Below are 14,435 nucleotides of genomic sequence, written 5' to 3'. Positions count from 1 at the left end.
TATCTTGTGGGGAAAAGTTAGGAATTAGATTATGGGGAAATGGCAGAGAAAGGGAGAAGAGGAAGAGTGGACCACAAGGAAGTGCTGTGATAGATAGTACGGCGAGCAGGAGGGACTTCATGTGGGTGAATGGCGGAAGTGCTGTGATAGATAGTACGGCGAGCAGGAGGGACTTCATGTGGGTCAGTGGCGGTTGTTGTTGATTGAAACAATAGAAGAGGAATGTCGGGAGATGTCAGTGGGACAGGAATGGAATATTAATTGTGTACTCCCACACATAATTTTAATTTTGTTCACACTGTCCCCACTATTTCTGCAATTGAACATGTTTCTTTAATAGCTTTTCCAGGTTGATATAAGTGTTTGATCTGAAACATGTGGAAACAAACCAGAATATTTAAAACATTTTGTTTCCATCTCCTGATTCTGTGTTATTTGCATTATTGTGCTTTTGAATTGAGGTTTGGGTTTACATTCTTTGTTATCAATTATTAGCATACTATTAGAAACTTGTGCTATGAAAGCCTTTATGGGTTTAGTATATTTTGCTCTGATAGTCATTGACTTGGCTAATGCAGCAAATGCTGGAAAACACTAACCTTTGTGTTTTTGAAGGTGGAGCTCATTCTTCTCTCCAACGTAGGCTGAATAAACTGCCCAGCAAAGTGAGCTTAGAAACTGCTCTCTTTTACAGCCAGTGAACATGTTCACCAACTGTTGGCAGATTCACTTAGTTCAGGACAATTACTTTTCTGTAATGATACAGAATGGAGAATGCATATCCGAGTTTTTTCTGATGTTCTCACATTTGACTTGGTCAAAACATCTCTATTGACAGGAAGTCATAGGAAATCTGGCTGAGAAATTACCCATTTAGCCCAACCATATATTAGGGTCATAATCATTGGTTTTTATGCTTCTCTATCTTGTATTTCAAACACCTGACTGCCAAAGAGTCTGAAGAAGGGTCTCGACCCGAAATGTCACCCGTTCCTTCTCTACAGAGATGCTGCCTGACCTGCTGAGTTACTCCAGCATTTCGTGTGTGCCAAAGAGGCTGTTTGGTAGTTTATGTCTGGGTATTTAGCTGTCCTTTCCTCTAGTTCCTTGAAAAATGTGCCTTGGACTGCTCATCATAACATCTTCAATTATTGAAGCTTAAAGTTGAACTTATCAGATAGACACTCAGCTGTCAATGACTGACAGTCAATGTTCAGGAGCTCCAGTGATGAGAGAATTCCCTTAATGTTCCCAATTGTACTGAGAAGCATTGTTTTCTGGTTATGATATAATTGAGTGTACTTGCTCATGCAACTGGTACACGTTTGTTTGAAAATAACCACTGCACCCACCCTTCCCAAAGATATATTGGAAGCACATCAAAAATGTTGCAAAATATCGCTTCATTGCACAGCAAGTAGAGTCTAATTCAGATATATGAAAGGCAGATTCAGCTCTTTGTACCCAGTTGTGTTGCCGTGTAAACAATGGCACTCTGCGCCTTGTTATTAGTGGTCTTCAGAAAAGCTCAGGAACAAATAATATATGCAGATTATCACATTAACCTACTGTTACTGATGAAGGGTTTGACTTTTAAGTATGCAAAGGATATTTTTTAACATGGATATTATTGGTCTTTCAAGTCCTGGATTGTCACTCGCTATTACTGCAGTATAATAAGCCTTTGTCATTCTTTGCCTTCAGAAAGGAACAGGAAAGCCAAGCAGCACTTCACTTTCCCCACCACTGAGCCTGAAACTCTTCTTGTTTGGTCAGAACATCTGACGTGACTGAGATCACGAACTAAAGAAGCTGAAATGCCTCCCAAGTGCTTTGTTCAGGCAATTGGAGACCTTTCACAAGATTCTCATTCCGTATCATTGCGTACACGTTATAAAATAATTTCCTCTGCAAACCAGGCCCATTGTAAGGTTTGAGGAATTAAGGAAATAAGTTAAGATTACGATCACCTTAAAAGAGCAGTGCTGCTATAATTTCTGGATTTGCCTCTTTTCCACCTGTTTGGTTGTCAGTCATACAGCACAGAAACATGCCTTGGACACCAAGCCGTCAATGCTGGCAACGATCTCATCTATGCCTTTTCCATTTGCCTGCATTTTACACATATTCCTCTAAACTCTTCCTATTCATGTACCTGTTCAAATGTACAATAACTTTTAAATGACCGGCCTCAACCTGCCCATCGGTGCTTCGGTTGACTGTGAAATGAGAACAGTAGTATTGGTTTAACTTTAACAACTTTAGTTTTATCTATGCTGTAAATAGTTGATTTTTAAATATATATTTTAATTTTAATGCAGCCTGCAATATTGCATCCTTTGTACATGAAACAGACACCACTAGATATTATCTGTTAACTTTTCAGTCTATCAGGTTGAGTGGAAGAAATATTGTTTTAATTTTTAACCATTGCACTCTTTCCTGAAGCTGACCCCCAATTCCATCTGATTACAGGCTGTATGTTGTGGTGATCGCTGTTGTCCAAAGGGCTTCCAGTGTGATAAGGCACGGAAAACCTGCATCAAACCCATTGGTAAGTTGCTGCAAGTATTCAGACTCCAGTCATTCTAGGCTTTCCAATATATTCAAACATCATGTTTCTCCGTTCAAGCCGGAATGGATATATTTTCAATTATCATTGCTGGATGAATTTCAAGCTATGTTTTAACTGAGAATGATATCACTTTTCTAAAAAGTTACTGGCAGCTACTGCAGGCTGGGTCAGATGGGTTCAGACTCCCAAGTTGCCAGTTGTCTGTCCTTGGCCCAAGTGGTTATTCTGGATGCAGCCCTCTGCAAGGAAACTGCCTCCCAACATTTCTCAGCGTTGATTAATGAACCGGGACAGTGTCAGAATTAAACGATGGTGGGACATGGGAACAGGGTGGAAGCCCCATGTGATTAAATACCAATGGTTTGGCATGTTTCCTCACCAACAATTCTAGTTTGCATTGAAACACGGGCTGAAACACGGACATTTCAGCATTGAGTCTGTGTCAGGGGAGAGCAACACCTCGTGCAATGTCCAGTGACTTCATTGTAACTATTGCAAAACTAGCAATTCTGAAAGTTAATTGAAGATAAGACTAAAATGTTGGAAATACTTGGCAGATCAAACAGCGCAAATGGTAGAGTGTAAACAGTTAACGTGTTGTTTCAATTGACTTTTATTGAAAGTGGGAAAAGTTGTAAATATACTTTTTAAGTTGCAGAAAAAAAGACAGGAGGTGTGAAGGAACATAAACGACAGGCTGAAGATAGACACAAAATGCTGGAGTAACTCAGTGGGACAGGCAGCATCTGTGGAGAGACAGAATGGGTGACGTTTCGGGTCGAGACCATTCTTCAGTCTTGATCCAAAACGTCACCTATTCCTTCTCTCTAGAGATGCTGCCTGTCCCACTGAGCTACTCCAGCATTTTGTGTCTATCTTTGGTTTAAACCAGCACCTGCAGTTCCTTCTACACAAACACTAGGCCTGTGTAAGGCAGAGCCTAGAAGAAATTGAGCAGAAAAAGATTGCTAGAGGAACTTAGCAGGCCCGGCAGACTCTGGAGGGAAATGCACAGATGATATTTTGGGTGGGATCCTTCTTCACGGTGATGTGAAATGTGGTCTGTCAATTTTCCTCCGCAGGAACTGCCTGAACTACGATTTAGAATCTTGAATCTTCGGCCAACAATGTCCTTGTTGAACATGATGCCAAGACCTACTGTTCTGATGCACATAGTTCATATCTCTTCATTCCCTACATGTTCATATGCCTAACCAAGTGTCTCTTGAATGCCACTATTGTATCTTCCTGAATCACCACCCTGGCCGCATGTTCCAGGCACCCACAAGCCTTTGTAAAAATAAAAACCTGCCCGACACATCTACTTTTAAACTGTGCCCTTCTCACTTTAGAGCTATGCCCTCTCGTATTTGAGTTTCCATCTGGAGAAAAAAGTTCTGTGCCACGCTGTCCACGTATATACTTCTATCATGTCTCCCGCATACTCTGATGTTCTGGAGAAAATAATCTAAATCTGCCCGACCTGTAGCTAATACCCTCTAATCTGGTAGTGTAACCTTCGCTCAGTCTGCCTTAACCAACCTGATCTCCCGGTGGCTGAGCACTTCAACTCCCCCTCCCACTCCCAGTCTGACCTTTCTGTCATGGGCCTCCTCCAGTGCCATAGTGAGGCCCACCGGAAATTGGAGGAACAGCACCTCATATTTTGCCTGGGCAGCTTGCAGCCCAGCGGTATGAACATTGACTTCTCCAACTTTAGATAGTTCCTCTGTCCCTCTCTTCCCCTCCCCCTTCCCAGATCTCCCACTGTCTTCCTGTCTCCACCTATATCCTTCCTTTGTCCCGCCCCCCCCTGACATCAGTCTGAAGAAGGGTCTCGATCCGAAACATCATCCATTCCTTCTCTCCTGAGAAGCTGCCTGGCCTGCTGAGTTACTCCAGCATTTTGTGAATAAATACCCTCTAATCTGGTAATCATCCTCGGCACCCTTTCCAAAGCCTCCACATCCTACTTGTTTTGAGGCGACCAGAACTGCCTGCAGTATTCCAAATGTGGCCTAACCAAGTTCTGTAAAACTGCATCATGACTTCCTGACATGCCAAATGCCTCAACCAATGAAGGCAAGCATACCATATGTGGCCTTTACCACTCAATCTACTTCTGCTGCCACTTTTGGACATGAGAATCCCTCTATATATCAATACTGTTAAGGGGCATGTCATTATTTGTATATTTCCCCCCTTGCATGTGATCTCCCAAAGTACAAGACCTCGCGCATGCTTGGATTAAACTCCATTTGCCACTTCTCCACCCACCTCTGTACCTGGTCTATATCCCACTGTATACTGTGACAGCTTTCCTCACAGTCCTCCACTCCAGCAATCTTGGTGTCATCTGCGAATTTACTAACCAACCATCTACATTTACATCTAAGTTCCAATGCTCAGGAAGAGTCCCAGGATTTTGACCCAGTAACTTTGAAGAAACAATGATATTTCTAAGTCAGGAATGTATGTGTCTTGGAGGGCAATTCAAGCTGGTGGTATTCCCATTTTTTTGAAGCCCATGTCATTCTAGCTGATGGAGGCTGTGGGTTTGGAAGGTGTCCTATGAAGTCTTGGTGTGTTACTACAGTGCGTCCTGTGGACAGTATAAGCAGCTACAAGTGTGCTTCAGTGGTGGGGTGAGTGGCTGGTTGTGGATGGGCTATCTATCCAAGCAGGTCGCTGTGTCCTGATGTCAACCTTCTTGAGTGTTATTGAAGCTTTTTACATCAAACAAGTGACGAATATTCTATCCGAAGTTAGGATTGAACCTGGGTCTCTGGTGTTGAGGCAGCAGCTGATGCCAAGGGCACACCCTTGGCATCAGTGTTAGTTTGGTTTGACCAGTCTACATAGATTAAAGTCAGTCTTTTGATTGCAGCTGTACCCTTTATTACATTAATCTTTTGTTTCCTATTTAATTCCATCCTCTACATCACTACGAGTAATTGGGAGCTTGGAGATAACCCCTGCCAATGTTTGTTATGGTCACCCATACTGATAGCATGTCAGTTTTCCATCCAACCTCGTCATGCAGTGATTTTCTCCTTTTCCACCAACATCTTGTACTTCCTTGTTGAATATTCCTCAATGTTCATTTGCTAATCGTGGTTATCCTCCAACCAGATCTCAGTTGTATATAACAATATTATACCATTTATACCTACCTTATTCATATCTTGTTGTCAATTTTAAAATATTCCTTTAGACTTTTCTATCTCGTGAATCATTTTAGTTTCTTTGTGAATTGTGGCCCTATTTGCAGATTTCCACTTGTTTACTGCATTTTCACTTTGGCTTTTGTCTTTCACTTTTCTGCTGGTTTTCATATCATCATATCATATCATATCTTTCTTCCCTTCCTGTCTATCTCCCTGCTTAACTTCCTCTTGCCCTGGTTCTAACCTTTCCAGGTGACACCACTTAACACCCAATAGTCTAATCCTGCCCAGCATCCACTTGTACTGGTTGCATGGTCCCACCTCCCAACAAATGTGTCCCTGGAATCAGTTCCTCACTGTGCCATCTCTCCAGCCCAATCAGGGCCGGATTCAGCTAGTGGGGGTTCGTAGCACATGTTATGAAGGGGCTTTAAATACGGGACAAGGTGACGTCACCGCCCGCGCCCCACGTGACCTCATCCAGCCAGTAGCCACGTGCTCCCGCTCCGCCAATGATGGCCGCCCGGGCCGGGAGGCGGGTTGCAACCTCCATTCGGCGAACACACATGGCCCCGCTCCCCGAACACACACGGCCCCGATCCCTGAATACACTGGGCCCCGCTCCCCGAACTCCGTTAACGTTAATGAGCTCCGTTAGCCTACACTGTCCTGGCCTATAGTGTCGGGGCCTACAGCGACCCGAAGGTCTAATATGGGACTCTCAGAAAATGTGTGATGGAGGGGTTTAGTTTAGAGATACATCTCTAAACTAAACCCCTCCATCACACATTTTCTGAGAGTATGTATCGCGAAAACAGGCCTTTCGGCCCACCGTCCGTACTGACCAGTGATCCCCGCACACACTAGGGACAATTTTACACATACACCAAGCCAATAACCTACAAACCTGTACATCTTTGGAGTGTGGGAGGAAACCGAAGATCTCAGAGAAAACCCACGCGGTCACGGGGAGAACGTACAAACTCCGTACAGACAGCGCCCGTGCTTGGGATGGAACCCGGGTCTCCGGTGCTACAAGCGCTGTAAGGCAGCAACTCTACCGCTGTACCACCATGGGGAGAATGACGAAGGATTGAGAGAAGAGGGCGGGAGGAATGGGAGCGCAGGGTGCCAGACAGGTAGAGACAGGGAGGGCCGGAGGAATGTGGAAAAGATAGGAGTAAATAGAGGCGGGACTGGAGGTAAAGGGATGAGAGGGACGGAGTAGCGGTGGGGAGTGCTGGAGCAGTGGGTGCTGAGACTGAAGAAGGGTGTTGACCCGAAACGTCACCCATTCCTTCTCCTGAGATGCTGCCTGACCTGCTGAGTTACTCCTGCATTTTGTGAAATAAATACCTGTCATGTGATATCCACATGCAATTTGCCACTGTGAATGCTTCATAGTGAACCTATCTACAACTGGTCTATAATGCCCTGCTCCCTTTTTGTTAATTGGCGTCCTACATGTTGATGTATTTTGACAAGTTAAAGCGAGATCATAGCCTCTGGCAAGTGGGTCAGTAGCCAGAGATCACAAATTTGAAATCATTTGCAAAATATTCAAATTATTGGGATCTGTAAGCTTGAATAAATGATGGAAACTATTTCAATCATTGATTTTAAAGAGATGCTTGAAGATGAGATTGAGTTATGAATGGAAAATGATGTTAAGTGGGATTGGTTGTAGGGAATCTTCATTGCAAGGTTAATTGCAAACAAGCTTTGTGCTGATTATAAGGAACCAGTCCTCCTTGAGCCTTGTCCAGCCAGCTATTGTTTTTTTGGAGTAAGTGACGAGCAGTGATCCTTATCGATTTTTATAGTAAATAAATGTCCATGAGTTTATTGGTTGTCTTGGCGACAAATAGCGATCTTCCTTTTTTTGGGGCAAGGAGGCATTGAACTAATTTTCTTTTGTGTCCTGCACTTCTCAATTTCTCCCGTGCTCTCATTCATCATCTCCCAGATACATTGATGGTTCTTTGCACTCTTTGTGGGCACCAGCACCTCTGCCACTTGTCACTCACTCTATCACAGTTATGTCCTTTCTTCTCTGCATGCCTTCACTGCAACTTAAAGCATGCTTGAGTTCTAACTTTTTCCCCCAAGCTCCATCAAAAAGTCATTGCCATGAGAACACTCCACAGATGAGGCCTGACCTCATTTTTTCCAACATTTAATTTGTATTTTGAGTTTTTCTTATTTGTTTCCAATTACTAAAATAAGATTTGTTCATAGCTGAAAATATGAAGGCGGTTATTTGCCCGGACAGAGCCTCGGAGTGTCCAGATGGGTCCACATGTTGCCAACTTTCCGATCAGCAATGGGGATGCTGCCCTTTGGAAAAGGTATTAGTTAGGTTTACTAGAAGACTCTAAACGTCTAATAATAATTTCTAACAGTGGACTGCTGAACATTTTATTTAAATGCAAGGGCCAAGTGTTATAATTATAACAGTAGCATGGTAGAGATCCATAAATCGGCGGCACGGTGGCGCAGCGGTAGAGTTGCTGCCTTACAGCGAATGCAGCGCCGGAGACTCAGGTTCGATCCTGACTACGGGCGCCGTCTGTACGGAGTTTGTACGTTCTCCCCGTGACCTGCGTGGGTTTTCTCCGAGATCTTCGGTTTCCTCCCACACTCCAAAGACGTACAGGTTTGTAGGTTAATTGGCTGGGCAAAAGTAAAAATTGTCCCTAGTGTGTGAAGGATAGTGTTAATGTGTGGGGATCGCTGGGCGGACCCGGTGGGCCGAAGGGCCTGTTTCTGCGCTGTATCTCTAAATCTAAATCTAAAATCTAAAATTGAAAGTTTAGACCACGTGATGTGAATTTTAAAATTGATTTCAACGCACTTAACAATTTGTGCCCTAACTATGTCAAAATGTGTGGAGAAATTGTAAGATAAAATATTGGATTTCCATGAGCTGATGGTGTTTTCTGAAACCTATAGTTATTTTTGCAGACTATAGAATATGTTTATTATTAAAAATGGGTTTATTTTAGCAGCTTCTGTTTTTCTCTGTAAATATTTTGTCCATATGGAGGATGCTAGTGTACTTTTCAATCCCCCTGTTATTTTGCGTGGACAGGCTGTATGCTGTGAGGACCACCTGCATTGTTGTCCTGCAGACTCCAAGTGCGACCTGAAGCAATCCAAGTGTTTGTCTGAGTATGGAGTGATGGAAATGTGGACAAAATTTCCAGCCCGCAGACGATTTGCCATGAAGAACACACAAGGTTTTTTATTCTTATTACTGTTTCTCACCCTAAATTATAATTTATTTTAAATGGATCTCATTACTTCTTTGAGTGCTCCAATATGAAAACTTCAGTGAGATCAACTGAATAAGTTGAACTATTTCAACACAAGCCACCGCAGGACACAACTTGAATTTTTTGTTCTGCAGGGACTGCTCCTCCCAGAGTGATGTGGCTTATTGTGTCATCTCCATTAAGAGCCACCCTCTTGGCCTTGCAATTGCTGATACTATTACTTGCCCTTACCATCATTAAGAGCACCAAATGTACTTCTATGCTAATGCAGCAACTTATTTGTACCACCTCCAGTTTGGTATACTGCTCATAATGAGGTAGACTTTACACTGGTGAAACCAAACCTAGTGAGTGACTACTTTGCAAAGCACTTCTGTAAATAGGATGCTGAGCTTCCAGTTTCTTGATACCCCACTCCATAGGGCGGTATGGTGGGCAAGGGTGGAGCTGCTGCCTTATAATGCCGGAGACCTGGGTACAATCCTGATTACGGGTGCTCTCTGTACCGAGTCAGTACCTTCTCCCCGTGATTGCGTAGGTTTTCGCTGGGAGCTCCAGTTTCCTCCCACATTCCAAAGATGTACAGGTTTGTAGGTTAATTAGCTTCAGTCAGAATTGTAAATTGTCCCTAGTGTGTAGGATAGTGCTAGTGTATGGGGGTCGCTGGTCGGGGTGGACTCGGTGGGCCAAAGGCCCTGTTTTCGTGCTGTATCTCTAAAGTCTAAAACTAAATTAAACACTAAAAACGTATTCCTATTCCTTCTATACTCTTCCAGCAAAGCTCAATATTAACTCTGTTCTCCCTTGTCTTTCTGCTGAGCATTTTAATCCCTCCAGATTAGACTTCAGTAACGTCACATGGTAGTTGATAGGTTTTCTACCATTCATTTTCCTTCTACTTTGGGAGTTGGTGCTTTGCACATTTATAGCCTTCCCAGATATTATTCATTAATCCCTGTATCATTTTATACATAATGCTTTTACTGCTGTCCTACTTGCAACACCACCTCTTATTTTATTCCAACTCTCTTGGTCTACACCATATCGTAGATATTCTGTAGTTTATTCACGTTCATAAATTATAGGAGCGGAATTAGGCCATTTGGCCCATCAAGTCTACTCCACCATTCAATTGTGGCTGATCTATCTTTCCCCTCAACCCCATTCTCCTGCCTTTTCCCAATAACCACTGACACGATGCCACAATGCTGGTCTGTTTGAATGTTTGATGTGTTCCGATCTTTGCTCCATCAGTCTGGTAATTACCAGATGTGAGGATATTTTACAGTCCTGCCCTTGAGGCAAAGGTTGTCATTGAGATTTTTCACTGCCTTCAATGTGCCTTTGGTCAATTGAGGTAAAGGATATTTGAAGATCAAGTCCAGCTTTACCAGGGAAGTGTGTTTGGTGCTCTACGGGATGGTAAGCACAGATGCAGGCATTTGCAGTTGTAGAAAATTCATAGTTTACCAGCTACAGTGATCTCTGCCCTATTATATATCCTGGAATACCTGCAGCAAGCATCTCAAGACATTAGAAAAATTCTAGCAATGCCATCTCTGCAAAACTCTCCCAATTTTCTGGACATAAAAGCAAATAGACTTCAATACCTTTCAAATCAGAATGAAAGCCTGTAGATGGAAGGAATTGCAGGTGTTAGTTTACATAAAAGACAAAGCTGGAGTAATTCAACAGTACAAAAATTGACAGTGCTGGAGTATTGAAGAGTCCTGATCCAAAATGTCACCTACCAATGTTCTTCAGAGAATGCTGCTTGACCTGCTAGTTGCTCCATCTCTGTGTCTTGGAATGAAAGAATGGTTGCACTATTCGGCTATATTGAGCTAGCTGTGTCATCCACGTGCCCAACACCAGACTATTCTGAGCTCTCTATGGAAGTAATTACCAGACCGATGGAGCAAATACCGGAACACATCTCCTTATAAATTATCCATCTGTTCAACCACTAGTCATCACGTACCCTATCTGTGGAAAAGTCTGTGCAAACCACATTGGCTTTCTAAACCACCTTAGAACCATAAAACTGGAAGTGGGATTAAGTCAACCTCTATCCTGAGCGACTGCCCAAGAAGTATTTAAATGTTGTTAACACTTAGGTAGGCAAATGGAATTGTGAAACAGATCATGAGTGAGCAAACAGCAAGAGAGGCCCTAGGGCTGAATGGCAGAATGTTTTAATGCATTCAAGGCTTTAATAACTTGGTAAATTTGAAGAAATTTGAAGTTCTTCAATCCCAGTTTGGGTTTCCTTTGGAATGTGGGAGGCTAAGGGGTGGCCTTATTGAGGTGTACCAGATCATAAGGGGCATGGATAAAGTGAACGCTCGCAGTCTTTTTCCCAAGGTAGATTATAAAACTTGAGGACGTAGGCTCAAGATGAGAGGGGAGAGATTGAAAGACCTCGGGGCCAGCTTTTTCACTCCATATCTGGAACAAGCTGCCAGAGGAAGTATTGAAGCAGATATAATTATGACTTTTAAAGGACATACAGACAGAAATATGGGTAGGCAGAGTTTAGAGGGCCAAATGCAGGTAAATGGGACTAGCCCGGAAGGCCAACGAGGCATGGACAAGGTGGGCCAAAGGGCCTGTTTCCGATCTGTACAGCTATGACTCTGAACTTCCCAACATTTATAATTTGTACTGTGCTCTTGACTTGCTCAACAAATAGGCACAAATTGTACATCCTCTTTGACTGATTATAACCCTTCATTGCTTAGATGCTTTGTTTGAATGAATGTGCTTTTTGCTATTATAATACACTGATGTGCTTCAATTGTTGTAGACTTTCAGTAAATTAATGGAATGGCAGGCAGTGGCGAGTGGGGTGCCGCAAGGCTCGGTGCTGGGGCCGCAACTATTTACAATATATATTAATGATTTGGATGTTGGAATTAGAAGCAAGTGTGCAGATGACACAAAGCTGGGTGGCAGTGTGAACATCGAAGAGGATGTTAGGAGGTTGCAGGGTGACTTGGACAGGTTGAGTGAATGGGCAGATGCATGGCAGATGCACTATAATGTAGATAAATGTGAGGTTATCCACTGTGGCGGCAAAAACAAGGAGGCAGATTATTATCTCAATGGTGTCAGATTAGTTAAAGGGGAAGTGCAGCGAGACCTGGGTGTCCTTGTACACCAGTCACTGAAAGTAAGTGTGCAGGTACAGCAGGCAGTGAAGAAAGTTAATTGCATGTTGGCCGTCATAACGAGAGGATTGGAGTATAGGAGTAAAGAGGTCCTTCTGCAGTTGTATAGGGCCCTGGTGAGACCACATTTGGAGTATTGTGTGCAGTTTTGGTCTCCTAATTTGAGGAAGGAGATCCTTGCCATTGAGGCATTGCAGCGTAGGTTCACGAGGTTAATCCCCGGGATGGTGGGTCTGTGGTATGAGGAAAGATTGGAAAGACTGGGCATGTATTCTCTGGAGTTTAGAAGGATGAGAGGGGAGCTTATAGAGATGTATTAAATTATAAAAGGACTGGACAAGCTAGATGAGGACAAATGTTCCCAATGTTGGGGGAGTCCAGAACCAGGGGCCACAGTCTAGGAATGAAGGGGAGGCCATTTAAAACTGAGGTGAGAAGAAACTTTTTCACCCAGAGAATTGTGAAATTGTGGAATTCTCTGCCACAGAAGGCAGTGGAGGCCAATTCACTGGATGAATTTAAAAGATAGAGCTATTTAAAAGATAAGGGCTAGTGGAGTCAAGGGATATGGGGAGAAGGCAGGTACAGGTTACCTATTGTGGATGATCAGCCATGATCACAATGAATGGCTCGAAGGGCCAAATGGCCTCCTCCCGCACCTATTTTCTGAATTTCTATCTAACAAATCTTTCAAATTTCCAAATAAATAAACTATTTCAAGTTTGTAGCTCGAGAGATGTTTGAACTTGCTAATGTATTGGGTTTTTATGAATTACTTCACACATGAGAATTCAATTATTTCTGCCCCCTGTTCCTCTCTCATTGTCCTTCTTTTAATTTCTTCCTCCCTTGATGATTTTCTAGTTTTGTTCAACTGTTTGTTACCTTTATCATGTTCTCTTTGCAGTTTCAAATGTGCAGTGCAATGACACTGTGTTCTGCCCTGGAAATGAAACCTGCTGCCTGATGCCCTCAGGAGACTATGGGTGTTGTCCTATTCCAAAAGTAAGAGATTTGCACACTTGAAATGTGTAACTACTTTCTTTTCAGCCCGTCTGTAATGTGGGGAATCTCCTTGGCCCTTTGGCCCAACTTGCCCACACCGACGAACATAACCCATCTAAACTAGTCCCACCTGCCTGCATTTGGCCCATCTATATACTAAAACTCTCGTTTGTTCCTGAAGTACAGCCAAAACGGTACATGATAGCGTGACAATTTTAGACCCACCTCTCTCACTGTTGTCCCTATGGAAGAAGTTTCATTGAAATCAGTGTTATATTTTTAAAGTCATTCCATTTTAAAGTTTAAAAAAACGTGCATGCGAAGTTGGGGCTCCGTTGATCTGGTACTTACGTAAGATGGCCGCCGCATCCGCGCGTGTGCAGAACAAACGCGTCCGCGCTTGCGCAGTTGGGGCCCGTTGAGCAGGGCTCGGCTGCCTGTCTCTTGGGAGCGGGAGAGCCAGGCCTGGTGCCGGGGGAAGCAGCCGGAGCCTGGGCCTGGACCTGGACCTGAACATTGAGCACCTGAGCCCCACAGACTGAGGAATGATTCTCTGCTGATCTATGCTGAGTTAGTGGCTCTTTATCAGGAGTCTGAAGAATGCTGCATCAAATGTCAGTTGTGTGGGTTCTGGGAGAAAAGTGATTTGATTATTACGATCGCTGTAGTGCATCGAGCTGGCAATATTTGCATGTTTGACCTGCAAACATCATGACTCGGCTAATCTCGTAAAGAACCATAAAAGGTGCTCCTGTGCATATAAAGTTCCAACTTTTGGGAAGATGTGTACGGAATGTATTTAGGTGATAACAAAATTTAATGTCGCTGCACAGAATGTAAGAATTCATCATCCATTAGTTTAATGTTGTCATTCCTGTGTCCAACTGCATACACTTCAGAAATTGCTTGGTTTCACACTATTATGGGAAGCGTTAACAGTTGTGTCAACTTTCTAATCCAAAATCTAGATCAATGAGTGGCCTTTGTCATAAACTTTCAGTCATTTCCTTCTAAAAGGTATGTAGGTTAATTGACTGGGTAAATGTAAAAATTGTCCCTAGTGGGTGTAGGATAGTGTTAATGTACGGGGATCGCTGGGCGGCACGGACTTGGAGGGCCGAAAAGGCCTGTTTCCGGCTGTAGATATATGATATGATATGATAAAAAGGGAAGATACTTAATGAATTGTAATTACCAGCTGCACTTGCTCCTGGGACTGTTAACAAAACACAGTGCTCACCTC

At 43.2% G+C, this 14,435-nt stretch overlaps 1 protein-coding gene across 4 annotated transcripts in view; it reads left to right on the top strand.

The window, feature by feature from the left end:
- LOC144590725 (progranulin-like) overlaps positions 1-14,435 on the top strand; it is a 73,975-nt gene that overhangs the window by 38,529 nt on the left and 21,011 nt on the right. For 3 of the 4 annotated variants that reach the window (XM_078395152.1, XM_078395154.1, XM_078395153.1), the window contains exons 7-10: positions 2,476-2,554; positions 7,981-8,090; positions 8,834-8,981; positions 13,095-13,192. In XM_078395152.1, the coding sequence (XP_078251278.1) occupies positions 2,476-2,554; positions 7,981-8,090; positions 8,834-8,981; positions 13,095-13,192 (435 nt within the window). The remainder of the gene's footprint in view (positions 1-2,475; positions 2,555-7,980; positions 8,091-8,833; positions 8,982-13,094; positions 13,193-14,435) is intronic. The other variant, XM_078395155.1, reaches the window with a different exon arrangement.

This window comes from Rhinoraja longicauda, unplaced genomic scaffold (assembly GCF_053455715.1).
Source record: "Rhinoraja longicauda isolate Sanriku21f unplaced genomic scaffold, sRhiLon1.1 Scf000273, whole genome shotgun sequence".
Taxonomy (NCBI): Eukaryota; Metazoa; Chordata; class Chondrichthyes; order Rajiformes; family Arhynchobatidae; genus Rhinoraja; species Rhinoraja longicauda.
Note: the sequence above shows the minus strand (reverse complement) of the source record. Positions and strands in the feature narration are given on the sequence as shown.